The sequence below is a fragment of the Conger conger genome, chromosome 14, assembly GCF_963514075.1.
Source record: "Conger conger chromosome 14, fConCon1.1, whole genome shotgun sequence".
Lineage (NCBI taxonomy): Eukaryota > Metazoa > Chordata > Actinopteri > Anguilliformes > Congridae > Conger > Conger conger.
The window spans coordinates 8,878,336-8,896,496 of NC_083773.1; the positions used below are offsets into that span (position 1 = coordinate 8,878,336).

The window sequence follows — 18,161 nt, forward strand, 5'->3', positions numbered from 1 at the left end:
CATGTGTGTATTTGCACACTGGAGGGAAACAAAACTGTCTCTGTGTCAGATGCTTACATAATACCCGTAGTCAGTGAGATATATCTCCCTCCAATTTGTTGATTTGCTATGAATACTGGAGAAAAATATTTTTTCTGTAATGAATGAATGAATATAGTTTATTTAGGTCACACTTTTTTATAAGGAACAAACTTAACAAATTGTATGAATATAGGACAAAACATCATCATACATGTTTATGCCAGTCCATTTCACACAATACAATTCACACAGTAATCTGTAGAACTTTTACTGGCATTTAAAGGATCAAAGTATTTCAAATAACTCGTATAATTGTTAATGATGGGCTCTGGCATGGAGCCAGCTGAGATCAGTTTACTGGCGCTGTGGAATGTGACCTCACACTCCTGGCCAATAGCACTTTGACCTTCGACCTTCGACCTCTGCAGTGAGGATGTATGTGTTTAGCCTGCCCATCAGACCCACTGCTAAACAGAAAGATTTACACGTCAGCTATGCTTCACACAAACACAGGAGAATGTGTGATTGTGACGGGACAAACTTGCTAGAAGAATTGGACTGAACCAGAACTTGGCAAATCATGCTAATACTTCTTTGCCACTCACCAATACTTTACTTGTTACATTACATTACATTAATGGCATTTGGTGACCGTTTATAATTTGTTTTCATGTAGCCTGTCCTCAGTTGGTTGCAAGCCTCCTTACACCAATAGGACAATGATGCATCACACTATAGTCATGAAGTATATTTGTGTCTATACTAGTGGACTGTCAATGATCAGTTTAATATGTCCTGCATTTGTCCCTGCATTTTGGATTTCATATATTCCCTATATTAGTAAAGAAGGGGGAAAATGTATCACTCAACAGCTCTTTCTCTTTATGTGTGCATGCGTGTGTTCTCTAGCCGGACGTAGAGAATATCCAGAGAAGCAGGCTTCCTGGCCACACGGCTACCTGGACCGGACCGGGCCTGGCCAGGGTCAGGGATGGTGCCGGGCTCGTCTTCCATATCGACAACATCCCCTTCGCCATGGACTATGATCTCATGCTGAGATACGAGCCACACGACAATAAACCAGAGGTACAATTTCACCTTTTACTAAAGCTCACCACACCCACCATTGGCTGTCCATTTCCTGTTGGGTTAAGTTTGCCTGGTGCTCAGTCTATACATCCAGCAGGCCTGCAGTGACTTCAGTCTGGAAAGAGTACTGTACTGATACTGTACTGGTTCATTGTTTCAATAATGAAGGGGATGAACTTATTGGATTACCATTCCTTGTATTTAATAAATGCTTCTGTTTTCAAATACTTCTACATATCAGAGAGGTCTAACTCCTTTGAAGAACTGCTATGTGCTAAGCAATGCATGCATCCTATATGGGTGAATATTGCTTTTACATTGGCTTTCAATGAGCTACCAGACCTACTATTACTTCTACAACTACAACTACTTCTATTAATACTACTACTGCTAATACTATTACTACTACTACTATAGGCTTAACTGGTACTCAACCTTGTATTTCTTTTACAACTACTATTGAAGCTGAAACATTCACATTTAATTTGTTTGTGGAGTATGTGCGTCTCTGCAGCCTGTGCCATGCTCATGTGGTGTGGTCTGGGCCCTAGGTGAGGGCAGAGGACTGGGAGGCTGTTGTCAGCATCTCCGCTCAGCGGCTGTCCTCCAGCCAGCGCTGTGGGAACATGCTGCCCTCTGAACAGATGTACACCATCACACTGCCACACCAAACACGGTACGTTCCGCACCAAACACAGCGGCACACGGTCCTGTTTCACTCAAACACAGCTGCACACGGTGGTCCTGTTTCTCTCAAACACAGCCGCACACTGTCCTGTTTCACCCAAACACAGCCACACACAGACCTGTTTCACCCAAACACAGCCTCACACGGACCTGTTTCACTCAAACACAGCCGCACACGGTCCTGTTTCACCCAAACACAGCCTCACACGGACCTGTTTCACCCAAACACAGCCTCACACGGTCCTGTTTCACTCAAACACAGCCTCACATGGACCTGTTTCACCCAAACACAGCCTCACACGGTCCTGTTTCACTCAAACACAGCCTCACACGGACCTGTTTCACCCAAACACAGCCTCACACGGTCCTGTTTCACTCAAACACAGCCTCACACGGTCCTGTTTCACTCAAACACAGCCTCACACGGACCTGTTTCACTCAAACACAGCCTCACACGGTCCTGTTTAACTCAAAAACAGCCGCACACGGTCCTGTTTCACCCAAACACAGCCACACAACCACCTACAGTGTGTTAAGCGATTCTACAGATTCTACGATGTGCAGAAATTGAAACTGATGTGTTAGACGGATGTTTTTTGTGTGCGCCTGACGATGTCTTCAAAATGCGCTTCTACATGCCTGCTCAGGCATTTGCGGCAGACACCTGTGTGCTGTCCGTAATGAAGGCCCCCCAGGGGCATTCCTCCATGGGATGGCTCAGGATAATTACAGACAGTGACCCCAAAGTCTGGAGCAGCTTTCAGTTACTCACAGCAGCAGGGCCTGCGGGTGACTGGTGGGGATCCCAGCTCCTCTCCTGACAGCCCTGTGCAGTAGAGGGTGAATGGGGTCACAGGTAGTCAATGTGTTACTCTGCCCAAAGCCTAATGGCTAATTTGCTTGTCTGGGATCCGGAAGGTTGGTGGTTCAAGCCAGGCCCCTTAAGCCCACATTGTTCCGGGGGGGGGGGGTTGGTCCCTGCTTAGTCTAATCACCTGTATCTAAATTGCTTTGGATAAAAGCCTCAACTAAAGAACAGTAATGTGACTGTAATGTAATGCACAGGTCTACAGCTCTGCAGTTCTGCACCGGTCATAACTATACACTGACACTCAGCTCATGTACTGTGCTCTACGCTGTATTCAGGTGCAACATACAAACACAGTTGGATAAATAAACCGAGATTTGTAGACAAGTACCGGATTTTGATATATGGCTTTTTCACGGAAGATAATCATATTGATCTTGTTCTGTCGTGTTGCCTTTGAGCATAGCGTAGTGGTTAAGGTACATGCCTGGGACCCACAAGGTCGGTGGTTCGATCCCCGGTGTAGCCACAATAAGATACAAGAATGAACAGCCGTTGGGCCCTTGAGCAAGGCCCTTAGCCCTGCATTGCTCCAGGGGAGGATTGTCTCCTGCTTAGTCTAATCAACTGTACGTCGCTCTGGATAAGAGCATCTGCCAAATGCCATTAATGTGATGTAGTGTAGTGTAATGTAATGTAGTGTAGTGTAGTGTAATGTAATGTAATGTAATGTAATGTGATGTGATGTAATGTAATGTAATGTAGTGTAATGTAATGTAGTGTAGTGTAATGTAATGTAATGTAATGTAGTGTAATGTGATGTAATGTGATGTAATGTGATGTAATGTAATGTAATGTAAACCCCGGCCGCTCTCCCAGGTATGTGCGAGCGGAGCGCTCGTTCTGCTTCGAGCCCCACAACAGGTACACGGTGGCTGTGCGGTTCCAGCGCCACAGCGCCCCCTGGAGGGACCTCCCAGACTCCCTGCTCTCAGACTCGGTAGGTCATCCGTCCACTTCATTACCGTTTACTCTCTTCCTCGCAGTTTGGATTAACCCGGCCGTGTTGATAGGCCTGCCTCAGCTTCAGTCAGAGGAGGGATGGGGTCTGTGGTGGGAGATGAGATGAGGACAATCAGGGCCGTTGAAACTGAACATCGATATCGAGCAGTGCATGTGGATATTAGAAGGCAACTGTAACCTGCATATTGCAGGTTTGAATCCCAAATACAGCATTGCAAAGTACTTAATGTATATAGATACCCAGCGGTATGTACATCATGTGTAAAAAGTTATTAATAATAATAAGCACCATGACAACTCATCCCTTTGGTCCAATCACAGCTGGTCCTGATCCCTAAGTACACGGAGCTTCCGGGTTTCCTTGGAGACGGCGGGGCGGAGCAGCGTCGCCGTGACGACATGCTGCTTCACACGTGCGTGGACTCCTTCGCAGCCCCGCCCACGGCCCCTCCCACTCCAGCCCCCGCCTGCGCCGGCCTCGCCCACAGCATCTCGGCCATGATGCACGACGGCGCCCTATGTGAGTCACGTGACCGCCTGCACCAATCAGCACCACCGGGAGATCTCTGCTTTAAACGAGCCGCTGAGAACATCACTCCCCTTTTCTGCTGGATATGCAGCCTGTAGCGTAGTGGCTAAGGTACATGACTGGGACCCGCAAGGTCGGTGGTTCGATCCCCGGTGTAGCCACAATAAAATCCGTGCAGCCGTTGGGCCCTTGAACAAGGCCCTTAACCCTGCATTGCTCCAGGGGAGGATTGTCTCCTGCTTAGTCTAATCAACTGTACATCGCTCTGGATAAGAGCGTCTGCCAAATGCTATTAATGTAATGTAATGTAATGTAATATCCTGTGTCTATACTGATGGATGTATGGCTCCCATCAGGAGTTTGTATGTTCAGGGGGCATTTTGACAGTTGCGTTTTCTTGCCTTAAGGGTCTGAAAATGATCTGTGCAGTCAGGGCTGTAACTGCCATTGAGGACACCAAGCTTATGTCCTCTCTATTGTCCGTTATTAAGCCTATATTTAATTACATTTTTTAGTGAGGACATCAGGTTCAATTAATTTATGACAGGAATGACTGGGCTTTAGTATTTTCTCAAATTTAAGCCTAATTTAGAGGCATATGTACAGAATTTACGCTCTAAAATGCGTCCTCCAATAAATTGTTAAATGAAAAGGGTAAAAAGGTCACCCGTCCAAACCCCCGACCCTAACCCCACCCCGGCCAAGGCTCTTCACCTTGGTGTTTTATAGGTCCTGGTTGTGCCTCTTGGTTGTGCCCCTGCTACCACTGTGATTTCTGTATATTTCATTGGCACTATACTGTTAGGCAGTGTGTTTGAGAGGACACACAGGCGTATTGGGCTGACGGTGTGTCTGTTTGGCAGTGTGTTTGAGAGGACACACAGGCGTATTGGGCTGACAGTGTGTCTGTTTGGCAGTGTGTTTGAGAGGACACACAGGAGTATTGGGCTGACAGTGTGTCTGTTTGGCAGTGTGTTTGAGAGGACACACAGGCGTATTGGGCTGACAGTGTGTCTGTTTGGCAGTGTGTTTGAGAGGACACACGGGCGTATTGGGCTGACGGTGTGATGATGATTTCCCTTCCCGACAGCGTGTCTGTGTGACCCGGAGGGCTCAGTGTCGGCGGAGTGTGCCGGGCTGGGCGGGCAGTGCCGGTGCAAGCCGGGCGTGGCCGGCAGGCGCTGCGACCGCTGTGAGCCGGGAACGTTTGGATTCGGACCGCAGGGCTGCACAGGTGAGGACCGCAGTCCCCCGAATCTCCACACAACGCTGAGCCGCCTTCTACAATGCCTTGGATAAAGCTCTATAAACGCCAACCATTTACCACTGACACTGCAATCTACATTTGACCAGGGTACCAGTGTGACACAGTCCGTCTGCATACTTAACCGTGTGACACAGTCTGTCTGCATACTTAACCGTGTGACACAGTCCGTCTGCACACTTAACCGTGTGACATAGTCCGTCTGCATACTTAACCGTGTGACGCAGTCCGTCTGCATACTTAACCGTGTGACACAGTCCGTCTGCATACTTAACCGTGTGTCATAGTCCGTCTGCATACTTAACCGTGTGACACAGTCCGTCTGCATACTTAACCGTGTGACATAGTCCGTCTGCATACTTAACCGTGTGACATAGTCCATCTGCATACTTAACCGTGTGACATAGTCCGTCTGCATACTTAACCGTGTGACATAGTCCGTCTGCATATTTAACCGTGTGTCATAGTCCGTCTGCATACTTAACCGTGTGACATAGTCCATCTGCATACTTAAATGTGTGTCATAGTCCGTCTGCATACTTAACTGTGTGACACAGTCTGTCTGCATACTTAACCGTGTGACGTAGTCCATCTGCATACTTAACTGTGTGACAGTCTGCATACTTAACCATGTGACATAGTCCGTCTGCATACTTAACTGTGTGACAGTCTGCATACTTAACCATGTGACATAGTCCGTCTGCATACTTAACTGTGTGACAGTCTGCATACTTAACCATGTGACATAGTCCGTCTGCATACTTAACTGTGTGACATAGTCCGTCTGCATACTTTACCGTGTGACATAGTCCGTCTGCATACTTAACCATATGACGTAGTCCGTCTGCATACTTAACCGTGTGACGTAGTCCGTCTGCATACTTAACTGTGTGACATAGTCTATCTGCATACCTAACCGTGTGACGTAGTCCGTCTGCATTCCTTACCGTATGACATAGTCCGTCTGCATACCTAACCGTGTGACATAGTCCGTCTGCATACTTAACCGTGTGACGTAGTCCGTCTGCATACTTAACCGTGTGACGTAGTCCATCTGCATACTTAACTGTGTGACAGTCTGCATACTTAACCGTGTGACATAGTCCGTCTGCATACTTAACTGTGTGACAGTCTGCATACTTAACCATGTGACATAGTCCGTCTGCATACTTAACTGTGTGACATAGTCCGTCTGCATACTTTACCGTGTGACATAGTCCGTCTGCATACTTAACCATATGACATAGTCCGTCTGCATACTTAACCGTGTGACGTAGTCCGTCTGCATACTTAACTGTGTGACATAGTCTATCTGCATACCTAACCGTGTGACGTAGTCCGTCTGCATACTTAACTGTGTGACATAGTCTATCTGCATACCTAACTGTGTGACAGTCTGCATACTTAACCATGTGACATAGTCCGTCTGCATACTTAACCGTGTGACGTAGTCCGTCTGCATACTTAACCGTGTGACGTAGTCCGTCTGCATACTTAACCGTGTGACATAGTCTATCTGCATACCTAACCGTGTGACGTAGTCCGTCTGCATACTTAACCGTGTGACGTAGTCCGTCTGCATACTTAACCGTGTGACATAGTCTATCTGCATACCTAACCGTGTGACGTAGTCCGTCTGCATACTTAACCGTGTGACGTAGTCCGTCTGCATACTTAACCGTGTTTCTCTCTGGACCAGCCTGTGACTGCGACCCCCAGGGGTCTACAGGCCCTCAATGTGACCCCGCATCGGGCCGGTGTGAGTGCCGTCGGGGGGTGTCGGAGCGACGGTGTGCCTCCTGCCTGCCGGGTCTGTGGGGCTTCCCTGCCTGCAGGCCCTGCCAGTGTAACGGCCACGCCCTGCTCTGCCACCCGCACACGGGCGGCTGTGCGGACTGCCGGGACCACACCACGGGCCACCTGTGTGACAGGTACATGCTCGGGGTCGGGGTTGTGGGCGCAGCTTCAGACTGCGGGGTCTGGGTGGGACGTATGGCCGGCGGGGCCTGTGGGTGGGGCCTGGGGCAGTGGGAGGGGCCAGAGCTTTGCTGTAGTTGATGTTTTTCCGGTGAGACCTTCTCTCCATGCTGAATGCTTCTGTAAAGGTCTTCTTCAGGACCTCTTTGCAGGATCAGAAAATATTCATCCAAGGGTGGATCTCCCCATCATGAGTTCTGTCCTGTAAAGGCCTGCACTGTCCAATGCTAAAAATCTGGGATTTATTGTTGTTAAAGGTACAATCGGTAATTTCGGACTTCTAGCAGGCAAGAGAGGAATTGCAGCAACAAATACCCACAAACCACAACACTGTTTATCCCTCCCCCTTCTCTGCGAATGTGCTGACGCTGTGTTACACAGCGTCAGCGTAACACAGGCAGAGAATGAATCGACATGTCAGTGAGCCTTTTTCAATGAAGGGATTGGAATTTACACTGGCATTGTTACAATGTTTTAACAGAAACATCTTACCTATTGTACCTTTAAATATAGTCAAGATATTTACCCTCTGAATCACACACTGCAGGTTCTTACTGTGCTCTGAAGAGATACTAGCCTGTGTGCCCTTCCACACCAGGTGCGTGAATGGTTTCTATGGAAACCCCGTGCTGGGATCCGGGGACCACTGCCGCCCCTGTCTCTGCCCAGGAGGACCAGGAAGCTCTCGCTCCAATGCAGACTCCTGCTCCCCCGACCCCACGTCCGGCCAGATCATATGCCACTGCAGACAGGGCTACACAGGTGAGAGAACCACGTACAATACCTGTGTCAACCTGGCTCCTAATGATGCTCATGCACATTCAGACAAGCATGTTAGTGCAACTGCAACGCGTGTTCATTTAGACTGCAGTGAAACCGGGGGTTGTGTGTTTATTTCTCTCAGGTGAGCTAAGCTATTGAGGTAGGCTATTGTCTGCAATTGGCTGGCAGGCCACAGCAGTAGTAGCAGGAGGAGCCAATAGTTTGCACCTTGTCCAGGGTTAAGAACCTATGCACTTGAAAGTCGCTTCGGATTAAAAGCGTCCGCCAAATTAAAAAAAATTAAAATGTAATGTGGTAACCCTCCGTCCCGTCCCGCCCAGGCCCTCGCTGTGACCGCTGTGCCCCGGGGCATTTTGGGGACCTGGGGACACAGGGGGGGCAGTGCCTCCCCTGCCAGTGCAGCGGCAACATCGACCTCCGCGACCCCGAGGCGTGTGACCCTCAGACGGGACGGTGCCTGAGGTGCCTGCACAACACGGACGGCCCCCTCTGCTCCGCCTGCCGGCTCGGTTACTACGGCAACGCCCTGCGCCAGGACTGCCGGCGTGAGTTAGCCTCATTCTCAAACTCGGGAAACGTTTGGAGCGACACCTCAGGTGTCTCTGCTTGCACATGTCTGGGTGTAAACTATTTAATGTGTCAAATAATTATTTTCTTAAATGTAACACACTTTAGACAAATCTGAAAGTTCAGCTGATTATCAGCATAAAAAAAACACCACTGATATTTTGTGATTTCACAAATATTCAATATTCATGATTGTACATCTGGTTAATAAAAGGTTTCATTAATAATTCTGCCATAGAACATGTTACATTTTTGCCAGCATCTAAAGAGTTAAAGATCCCAATATGTGTATTATCCTGCTGTGTGTGATGATACGTTTCCTGTCCCGTGCTGTGTGCGATGATGTACTTCCTGTCCCGTGCTGTGTGCGATGATGCGTTTCCTGTCCCATCCTTTGTGTGATGATGTGTTTCCTGTCCCATCCTGTGTGTGATGATGTGTTTCCTGTCCCATCCTGTGTGTGATGATGTGTTTCCTGTCCCATGCTGTGCGTGATGATGCGTTTCCTGTCCTGTGTTGTGTGCGATGATGCGTTTCCTGTCCCATGTACAGGCTGTGCCTGTGTGCTGGAGGGCACCCTGCCCTCCCACTGTCATGGGGGTCAGTGTCACTGCCAGGAGCAGACAGGGGCGTGTGCGTGCCGGGACAGCGTGGTGGGGCCGACCTGTGACCAGTGCGCCCCTCAGCACTGGAACTTTGGGGCAGAGCGAGGCTGTGAGCCCTGCAACTGCCACCCAGAAAACTCTGCTGCACCCCACTGCGACATGGTGGGTCGCCTGGGTGACCAGGGACTAGGCAGGAATGGAGTTCTGTTCATGCTTTAATAGTGTGTTTGCAATGGTCAGGAATGTACCGTCAGTAGCTTATTATAGGTGAAAATAGTCGATTTTTCCTTTTTTTTTGGCACCGATTTTGCTCATTCCCAATTGAGTGTCTGAGTGTCTGAGCTGAACATACAGTGTGCTCCGTATGTCTTGTTGGTGCACGCTGGTGTCGCTCCTCCTGTTTGAACGTCCCGGTGTGACACTTTCGCTGTGTGGTTCTCCTCCTCTGCAGTCCAGCGGCAGGTGTCAGTGCCGGCCGGGGTTCGGAGGGAGAACGTGCTCAGAGTGCGAGAGAAATCACTGGGGAGACCCTCAGACTGAATGCAGAGGTAACGCTGTGTTCTCCATATACTGTATATTTATGTATTTGTATATAATATTATCCAGTGAGTTTGGAGGCTTTTGCTTGAATGCAACGACATTAGCTCAGGCGGTAAGAGCAGTCGTCTGGCAGTCAGAGGGTTGCCGGTTCAATTCCCGCCCTGGGTGTGACGAAGTGTCCCTGAGCAAGTCCCCCAAATGCTCCTGAAGAGCTGGTTGGTGCCTTGCATGACAGACAATCCCCGTTGGTGTGTGAGTCTGTCTGTGTGTGTGTATGAATGGGTGAATGAGAAGCATCAATTGTAAAGTGCTTTGGATAAAGGCGTTATATAAATGCCAGCCATTAACATGAGTGCAGCATTTTTAGAGTTAACTGTATTCCTCTGTAGAACATGACGGGTGCAGTGTGTGTGTGTGTGTGACAGGTACAGGTGTGACAGAATGGCTGTGTTCCTCCAGAGTGCCGCTGTGACCCGTTGGGGTCAGAGACTCTGCAGTGGAGCGGTGGCAGGTAGAACATGACGGGGTGCAGTGTGTGTGTGTGTGTGTGACAGGTACAGGTGTGACAGAATGGCTGTGTTCCTCTAGCGTGCCGCTGTGACCCGTTGGGGTCAGAGACTCTGCAGTGGAGCGGTGGCAGGTAGAACATGACGGGGTGCAGTGTGTGTGTGTGTGTGTGACAGGTACAGGTGTGACAGAATGGCTGTGTTCCTCCAGAGTGCCGCTGTGACCCGTTGGGGTCAGAGACTCTGCAGTGTGACGGGCTGACGGGGGCGTGCGTGTGCCGGGAGGGCGTATCCGGGCGGAGCTGCGACAGGTGCGTCCGCGGGTTCGCGGGGAGGTTCCCTCCGTGCGTGCGCTGCGGCCCCTGCTTCCACCAATGGGAGAGCAGCGCGGAGCAGCTGCGCCGGGGCCTGGACCGCGCCCAGCGCTCTGTCGGGGGAGCGCGGAACAACACGGCCGCCGGGAGCCACGCCCACGTCGCGCACACAGTCTTCAGCGGCCTGCAGAGGAGGCTGGCTCTGCTCCGGGACCTGGCGCGTGGCCCCCGCACGCTCAAACCCCACGGGCCGCTGTACCATCTGCTCAGCCGCGCTGCTGATGACCTGGGGTGGGTCACATTCTTCTGTCACTGCGTACACCATGTGCAGTGTGTGTGCTGTTGGAGCAGTGTGGATGTCTGCACATTACAGTCTGTGTGTTAATGGGACAGTGTGTGTAGAGTATGTGCGTGTGTGTATATACTGTATAGTGTACTATATATGTTAATGGGATAGTGTGTGTGTTATGTATGGGGGTATGTGTGTGGTTCCAGTCTCGTCCTGCAGGTGGAGCCAGGAGGTGTACCCTGCACTGATTACTAACCCGCCACACCTGCCATAGGCTGGAGTTTATAAACTCCTCCCTTCCTCCACTCTCTCTCTCTTTGTCTTGGCAGCCAGCTCTGCAGCAGCAGGGCCTTCAACCTCCACCATTTTGTTTTGATCAGTTCATAGTTCCTGTGTTGCATTTTACATTTAGTCATTTGGCAATAAATGGCAATAAATGGCAATAAATGACATTGTTGCAATAAATGTAGTTATTTTCAAACACTTTAACTGTGTCTGTTTCCCTTATGTTATATTCCCTGAGCCAGGGTTGTAACAGTGTGTGTAGTGTATGTGCGTGTGTATATACTGTATAGTGTACTGTATATGTTAATGGGACAGTGAATACTCTGTGTGTCTGTGTGTGTGGGTGTGGTTTGTATGTGAGTGTCTGGTGTGTAAAGCTCTGTTCTTGCTGTGGTGCTTTAGGATGGAGGCCTCGTTCGTTGGCAGGCGGGTGGCGGGCGCCGGGGGGATGATGATGCGCTCTGCGGAGAGAGAGGAGTTTCTGCTGCAGGACCTGGAGGAGGCAGAGACAGAGCTCCGGGGCATCAACACAACGCTCGCACAACTACACCTGCACCTGCACCTGCACCAGCTCAGCCCTGAGTCTGCAGGTTAGTCCTCTCACACACACCTGCTCTGTACTCAGTGCACAGGTTAGTCCTCTCACACACACCTGCTCTGTACTCAGTGCACTGGTAAAATCTCACACATACACCTGCTCTGTACTCAGTGCGCAGGTTAGTACTCTCACACACACCTGCTCTGTACTCAGTGCACAGGTTAGTCCTCTCACACACACCTGCTCTGTACTGTGTGCACAGGTAAAATCTCACACACACCTGCTCTGTACTGTGTGCACAGGTAAAATCTCACACACACCTGCTCTGTACTCAGTGCACAGGTTAGTCCTCTCACACACACCTACTCTGTACTCAGTGCACAGGTAAGTCCTCTCACACACACCTGCTCTGTACTCAGTGCACAGGTTAGTCCTCTCACACACACCTGCTCTGTACTGTGTGCACAGGTAAAATCTCACACACACCTGCTCTGTACTGAGTGCACAGGTAACTCCTCTCACACACACACCTGCTCTGTGCTGAGTGCACAGGTAACTCCTCTCACACACACCTGCTCTGTACTCAGTGGACAGGTAAGTCCTCTCACACACACCTGCTCTGTACTCAGTGCACAGGTAAGTCCTCTCTCACACACCTGCTCTGTACTGTGTGCACAGGTAAGTTCTCTCACACACACCTGCTCTGTGCTGAGTGCACATGAATCCCCCTTGGGTCTGTCGAAGTGTCCCTGAGCAAGACACCAAATGCTCCTGACAAACTTTTTGGTGCCTTGCATGGCAACCAATCACCGTTGGTGTGTGAGTGCGTATATGAATGGTTGAATGAGAAGCATCGATTGTACAGCGCTTTGGATAAACCATTTACCATTTACCTTTCCTGTGCATCTGTCCCAGATGCGTTTGGACCGGTCCGTGGCTGGTACCAGGACTCTCTGGAGGTAGAGCGGCAGTGCCAGGCCAGTACGCGGGACCCGGACAGCCCGGTGGGGAGGTCTCACGACGTGCGGAGACACACAGAGAGCCTGCTGACTGGTTGGCGGGACAGCCTTCAGGGCGAGTCCTCGACCCAGCGTAGGCTCCAGGGGCTGCAGACCAAGGTCAGGACCAGGCCACCCACACCTGCTCACACACTCATGCCTACTCACGCCTTCTGCATTCACACCAGTGCGCACTCACAGACTGCACCTACTCATGTGCTGTGTCTGCTCTCACATTCACAAATTACATCTACCTGTACTGTACAGTACTGTGCAGGCGTCTTAGGCACCCTGGACATAATTATATATATGTTTATTTTTTTGTGTGTGTTAGTATAAAAGAATACATTTAAGATTTTACTGAGACATTTTTGTATTTAATTAAAAAAAGTAAAACTATTCTGCCAAATTACTAAAATGTAAATGTAAAATGTATAGCACGTTTATTTAGGACCTTTCATTGAATTGGCCTAAGACCTTTGCACAGTGCTGTATATCTGAGTCTACTCATAGACCATCATCTACTCATTCACTGTGTCTCACTCATCCACACCATCTGCTCATACACTATGTCTACTGATACACAACTACACATACGGGGGCGGCATGGCTCAGGCAGTAAGAGCAGTCGTCTGGCAGTCGGAGGGTTGCCGGTTCGATCCCCTCCCCGGGCTGTGTTGAAGTGTCCCTGAGCAAGACACCTAACCCCTAAAAATGCTCCTGACCAGCTGGTCGGTACCTAGCAAGACGTCTAACCCCTTAAATGCTCCTGACGAGCTGGTTGGTGCCTCGCATGGCAGCCAATCGCTGGTGGTGTGTGAGTGTGTGTATGAATGCATGAATGAAAAGCATCAATTGTACAGCGCTTTGGATAAAGGCGCTATATAAATTCCAACCATTTACCATACTCATTCAGCCTCTCATAAACTGCATTTACTCACACACCCAGGTCAGCTCATGCACCTGTGCCTACTCATACAGTGCACCTACACATTCATGTCGACTGAAACACCAGGCTCCACTCACACACCCATGTCTGCTCGTACAAACAAGTGACATTACATACATTACATTACATTAATGGCATTTAGACGTACAGTTGATTAGACTAAGCAGGAGACAATCCTCCCCTGGAGCAATGCAGGGTTAAGGGCCTTGCTCAAGGGCCCAACGGCTGTGCGGATCTTATTGTGGCTACACCGGGATTAGAACCACCGACCTTGCGTGTCCCAGTCATGTCGTGTAACCACTACACTACAGGCTGCCCGCCGACACACAAGCATACACCACGCATTCACCAGCCCCACCGTTATTGTCATCGTCCTTCTCTCCCAGGTGTGTGGGGGCCACGGCAGGGGCGATGGTGGCTGCCGGAGTCTGTGGCAGAGACTGTGCGGAGGAAAGGGGTGTGCTCAGGTCCCAGGAGCCTCTGCCCTGCAGACAGTCTCCAACACTACCGACCACATCACCGCCACCAGCAAACACCTGCAGGACGCAGCCAAGGAGGTCTGCATGAGAGAGTGTGTGTGTGTGTGTGTACGACCTTGGTAAAATACGTAATTGCTTTGGATTCAAATACTTTTCTGAGCTTGATCGATCTTGCCAGGTGTAAATCAGCCAACCAAGTGCACCAGAAGCCAAGGTTTGCACTTCTTGAGAGTATTGCACAGGTTCCAACACACCAGACAAGCTCAGTAAGGCGTAGACGACTATTTGGATCGAAAATATGTGTGTTGAAATGTAGCGGTATGTGTGTTGAAATGTAGCGCTGCTCTCTTCAGCTGCAGGATGTGGGGAGGCTGGCTCGTGCCCTGAAGATACACGCTGCGGGCGCTCTGCTGACCACAAAGACGAAGAGCAAGTTCTTCAGCGACTCTAATAAAGAGCTCAGAGACTCGCTGCAGAACATCCGCTCATTCCTCTCTGGTTGGTTATCCATTAGCCGGCTTTCAGTCGTGTGTAATTAAAAAAACGTTTTTTTTACGAGTGGTAAATTTGTGTTGCAAAAACCCTTGATGGAAAGATAAAACTCTGTAACAGGCTAATTAGCAAAACAGTCAGTTCAGTCTGTAGTCCTGAATGCATGGGGCGGCCTGTAGCGTGGTTAAGGTAAATGACTGGGAGCCACAGTAAGATCTGCACAGCCGTTGGGCCCTTGAGCAAGGCCCTTAACCCTGCATTGCTCCAGGGGAGGATTGTCTCCGGCTTAGTCTAATCACCTGTACATCGCTCTGGATAAGAGCGTCTGCCAAATGCCAGTAATGTAATGTAATGAATGCTCTTGTTCCTTCCCCTGCGCTTGCAGATGAAGGGGCGGACCCAGACGCTGTCTCATGGGTGTCTGACCGGGTCCTGGCCGTCTCCCTGCCCGCGAACGGCAGCGTTGTAACTGCCATTTTGAAGGAGATCCAGCACAGCATCGCCAATCTGACCCACGCGCACAGAAACTTTGACACCGAGCAGTCCAACCGCACACAGGAGCTGCTACAGCAGGCCCGGAATACACAGTGAGTGAGGCACCGGCAGGGGGCCCAGCGGTAGGGGCACACATGGACACACGGATGTTGCGGAGATATATTGTGCGTTCAAGATTATAGACTTCGAGGCACTATAATAATCTCTGCAGGGTGTTTTGGAATGCTGTTCAAAGAGTCCACTCAGCTCAGGAAAGAGACGGTCAGATCTTTGAGAACGTCAGTGGCCACTGAGTGAGCGCCTCACACGGATGGAAGCAGTGACAATGCTCCCGACTCCCTGCAGGGCGCGAGCGAGCCAGACCGAGGTCTCCGCCAACCAGACCCGGCAAAGGCTGGATGCCGTACACAAGGCCATCAGGACCACGGAGGGGGCCCTGGAGACTGACCGCGAGATCCTCAACAGCACACGCAGCACCATTCTGACGGTAGACGTCCTCGTGCCAACCACACACATCAGCAGCCATGGAGCCACAGTTTAAACAAGGCTGTGTCACCTATCGTGCACAAATAAACATGAGAAGTTGGCGGCATTAGCTCAGGCGGTAAGAGCAGTCATCTGGCAGTGGGAAGGTGTGCCGCCCTGGGTGTGTTGAAGTGTCGCTGAGCAAGACGCCTAACCCCCTAAATGCTCCTGACGAGCTGGTTGGTGCCTCGCATGGCAGCCAATCGCTGGTGGTGTGTGAGTGTGTGTATGAATGCATGAATGAAAAGCATCAATTGTACAGCGCTTTGGATGAAGGCGCTATATAAATGCCAACCATTTACCAAGTATAATTCAAAGCCCGCTCCCACTATGTTCTTTCTGAGTCACTATTTTGTCTCTCCTTCTCCGTCCCGCTCACCTGTCGTTCTCTTCCTCTCATTATTTCCTTTTCTCCATCTATCTCTCCCCTTTGTTCCTTTCCCTCTACCACGTCTCTCTCCACTTTCCCTTCTCTCCGTTCTATCTCTCTTCCTTGTTTTCTCCTTTTTCACTCTCCTGCTTCTACCTCTGTCCCTCTCTCCCTTTCTTCCTCTCTCACTCTCTCGTTCTCTCTCGTTCTCTCTCTCTTAAGGGGAAAGATGCCGTCCTGAGACTGGAGAATAAGCAGACATACGCCGCGCTGCGATTGGCCGACGTGCAGCGGGAGGCGGAGTCCCTGCGGAGGAAGCTGAACGAGAGCGGTGTGGCCGCGCGGAACATCAGCGCTCACGCCAACAACACCGCACACGCAGCCGGGGACCTCACCGAGGTGCACGCCCGTGACCCCTCCCGTGACCCCGCCCGCATTATGGCGGCTACTCACGACCACTCATCGCACACGCAAGCCTTTCTGAGGCTCTCCGGCTAAGTCCTAAAAATGTACACTTCAGCAAACACAAACCCTGACTGTGTGGTTGGTGTTTGCAGAAAGCCTGGGTCAAAATATTGTGTAAAAAACTTTCGAGCTAAATGTGCGCATGACCTAAAACATACTACCACATGAGTTATTTGTTCTGAATACTGGTGAACATCAGATGTTTCTTTTAAAATGGTCCGTGACCCGCGGGCATTACACTGGTGTCTAGCGGGTTAAAGCATTTGACCTGGGCCTGGTCTGCCGCGTGTGTGGGTCACTCGGGATGTTTCTCCCGCATGAGGAGCTGGAGGAGGCCCAGGAGAGACAGAGGGAGCTGCAGGAGAGGGTGAGGACAGCCGGGGAGCGGGGAGCGCAGAGTCTGGATGACGTGAACGAGAGGGTGAGATACATCCAGCAGCAGGCCCAGGACGTGCTGAAGAAAGCCACGGAGACCATGGAGACACTGCACAGTACGACTGCACCTCCCTCACTGCACTGCACCTCCCCCACCGCACCTCCCTCCCCCACTGCCCCAGAGCACTGCGCGCCCTCACTGCCCCAGAGCACTGCACCTCTCTCACTGCCCCAGAGCACTGCACCTCCCTCACTGCCCCAGTGCACTGCACCCCCCTCACTGCCCCAGAGCACTGCACCCCCCTCACTGCCCCAGAGCACTGCACCGGACGGCGTTTACTGTACAGGGCAGCCTGCAGCGTAGTGGTTAAGGTACATGACTGGGACCTGCAAGGTCGGAGGTTCAATCCCCGGTGTAGGCACAATAAGATCCGCAAGGCCCTTAACCTTGCATTGCTCCAGGGGAGGATTGTCTCCTGCTTAGTCTAATCAACTGTAAGTGAATAAGAGCGTCTGCCAAATGCCATTAATGTAATGTACTGTACAGAAGAACCTCAAAGGTACAAACTTACTCTGAACTGAAATGTGTACAACTTCTCTGCGTGACATGAAAACACATTTTTAAGAATCTGTATTCTGTATTTTAACTGTATAGTCGCATTACGGTAGGCTTGTTGTTTTAAGTCGGCAACTCTCATTTTGTAGCTGTAAACCTTTGATAACCAATGAGCAAACCAATCTGGAACTTGGGCCATTCACTTGAATTTGAATCAGCTTTCTCAACCACATATCTTATCAGTGACCTCGTCAGGGATTACCTTGAGCTGGTTGGTTTTGTTCTGGCCCATTTCATATCAATCACTGTCGAGTGTGGGTGTTCTGGTTTTTTTTTGGTTATCATGAAGTGTGTATCTCTGAGGTTCTGCTGTGTTTGTGCTGCTCCTTTCGTGTAGGGCTGGAGAGGGAATTCCAGGAGAACAAGAGGAAAATGCAGGATCAAAACGCAGAGCTTGCCAGTCTGGAGCGCAACATCACAGCCACCAGAGACTACATCCTGGAGAGCGTCATTAAGTACAGCTCCTGCTAGTGGTTCTCCCATATTCCTCCACTGTGGAGTTCCTCACTTTAAGATGAGATAAAACATTTAATCTTGTCATGATCCACTCACCACTCAGTCCTGGGGAGGAA

At 50.3% G+C, this 18,161-nt stretch overlaps 1 protein-coding gene across 1 annotated transcript in view; it reads left to right on the plus strand.

The window, feature by feature from the left end:
- LOC133110131 (laminin subunit beta-2-like) overlaps nucleotides 1-18,161 on the plus strand; it is a 28,080-nt gene extending 9,919 nt beyond the window's left edge. Inside the window, exons 15-34 of the mRNA XM_061220011.1 lie at nucleotides 931-1,107; nucleotides 1,674-1,786; nucleotides 3,485-3,605; nucleotides 3,950-4,148; nucleotides 5,248-5,391; nucleotides 7,121-7,352; nucleotides 7,997-8,160; nucleotides 8,502-8,726; nucleotides 9,301-9,515; nucleotides 9,805-9,901; nucleotides 10,611-11,004; nucleotides 11,690-11,709; nucleotides 12,741-12,943; nucleotides 14,159-14,329; nucleotides 14,605-14,749; nucleotides 15,129-15,330; nucleotides 15,584-15,725; nucleotides 16,356-16,532; nucleotides 16,921-17,089; nucleotides 17,927-18,161. Coding sequence (XP_061075995.1) covers nucleotides 931-1,107; nucleotides 1,674-1,786; nucleotides 3,485-3,605; nucleotides 3,950-4,148; nucleotides 5,248-5,391; nucleotides 7,121-7,352; nucleotides 7,997-8,160; nucleotides 8,502-8,726; nucleotides 9,301-9,515; nucleotides 9,805-9,901; nucleotides 10,611-11,004; nucleotides 11,690-11,709; nucleotides 12,741-12,943; nucleotides 14,159-14,329; nucleotides 14,605-14,749; nucleotides 15,129-15,330; nucleotides 15,584-15,725; nucleotides 16,356-16,532; nucleotides 16,921-17,089; nucleotides 17,927-18,060 — 3,444 coding nt within the window. The 3' untranslated portion in view covers nucleotides 18,061-18,161. The remainder of the gene's footprint in view (nucleotides 1-930; nucleotides 1,108-1,673; nucleotides 1,787-3,484; nucleotides 3,606-3,949; nucleotides 4,149-5,247; nucleotides 5,392-7,120; nucleotides 7,353-7,996; nucleotides 8,161-8,501; nucleotides 8,727-9,300; nucleotides 9,516-9,804; nucleotides 9,902-10,610; nucleotides 11,005-11,689; nucleotides 11,710-12,740; nucleotides 12,944-14,158; nucleotides 14,330-14,604; nucleotides 14,750-15,128; nucleotides 15,331-15,583; nucleotides 15,726-16,355; nucleotides 16,533-16,920; nucleotides 17,090-17,926) is intronic.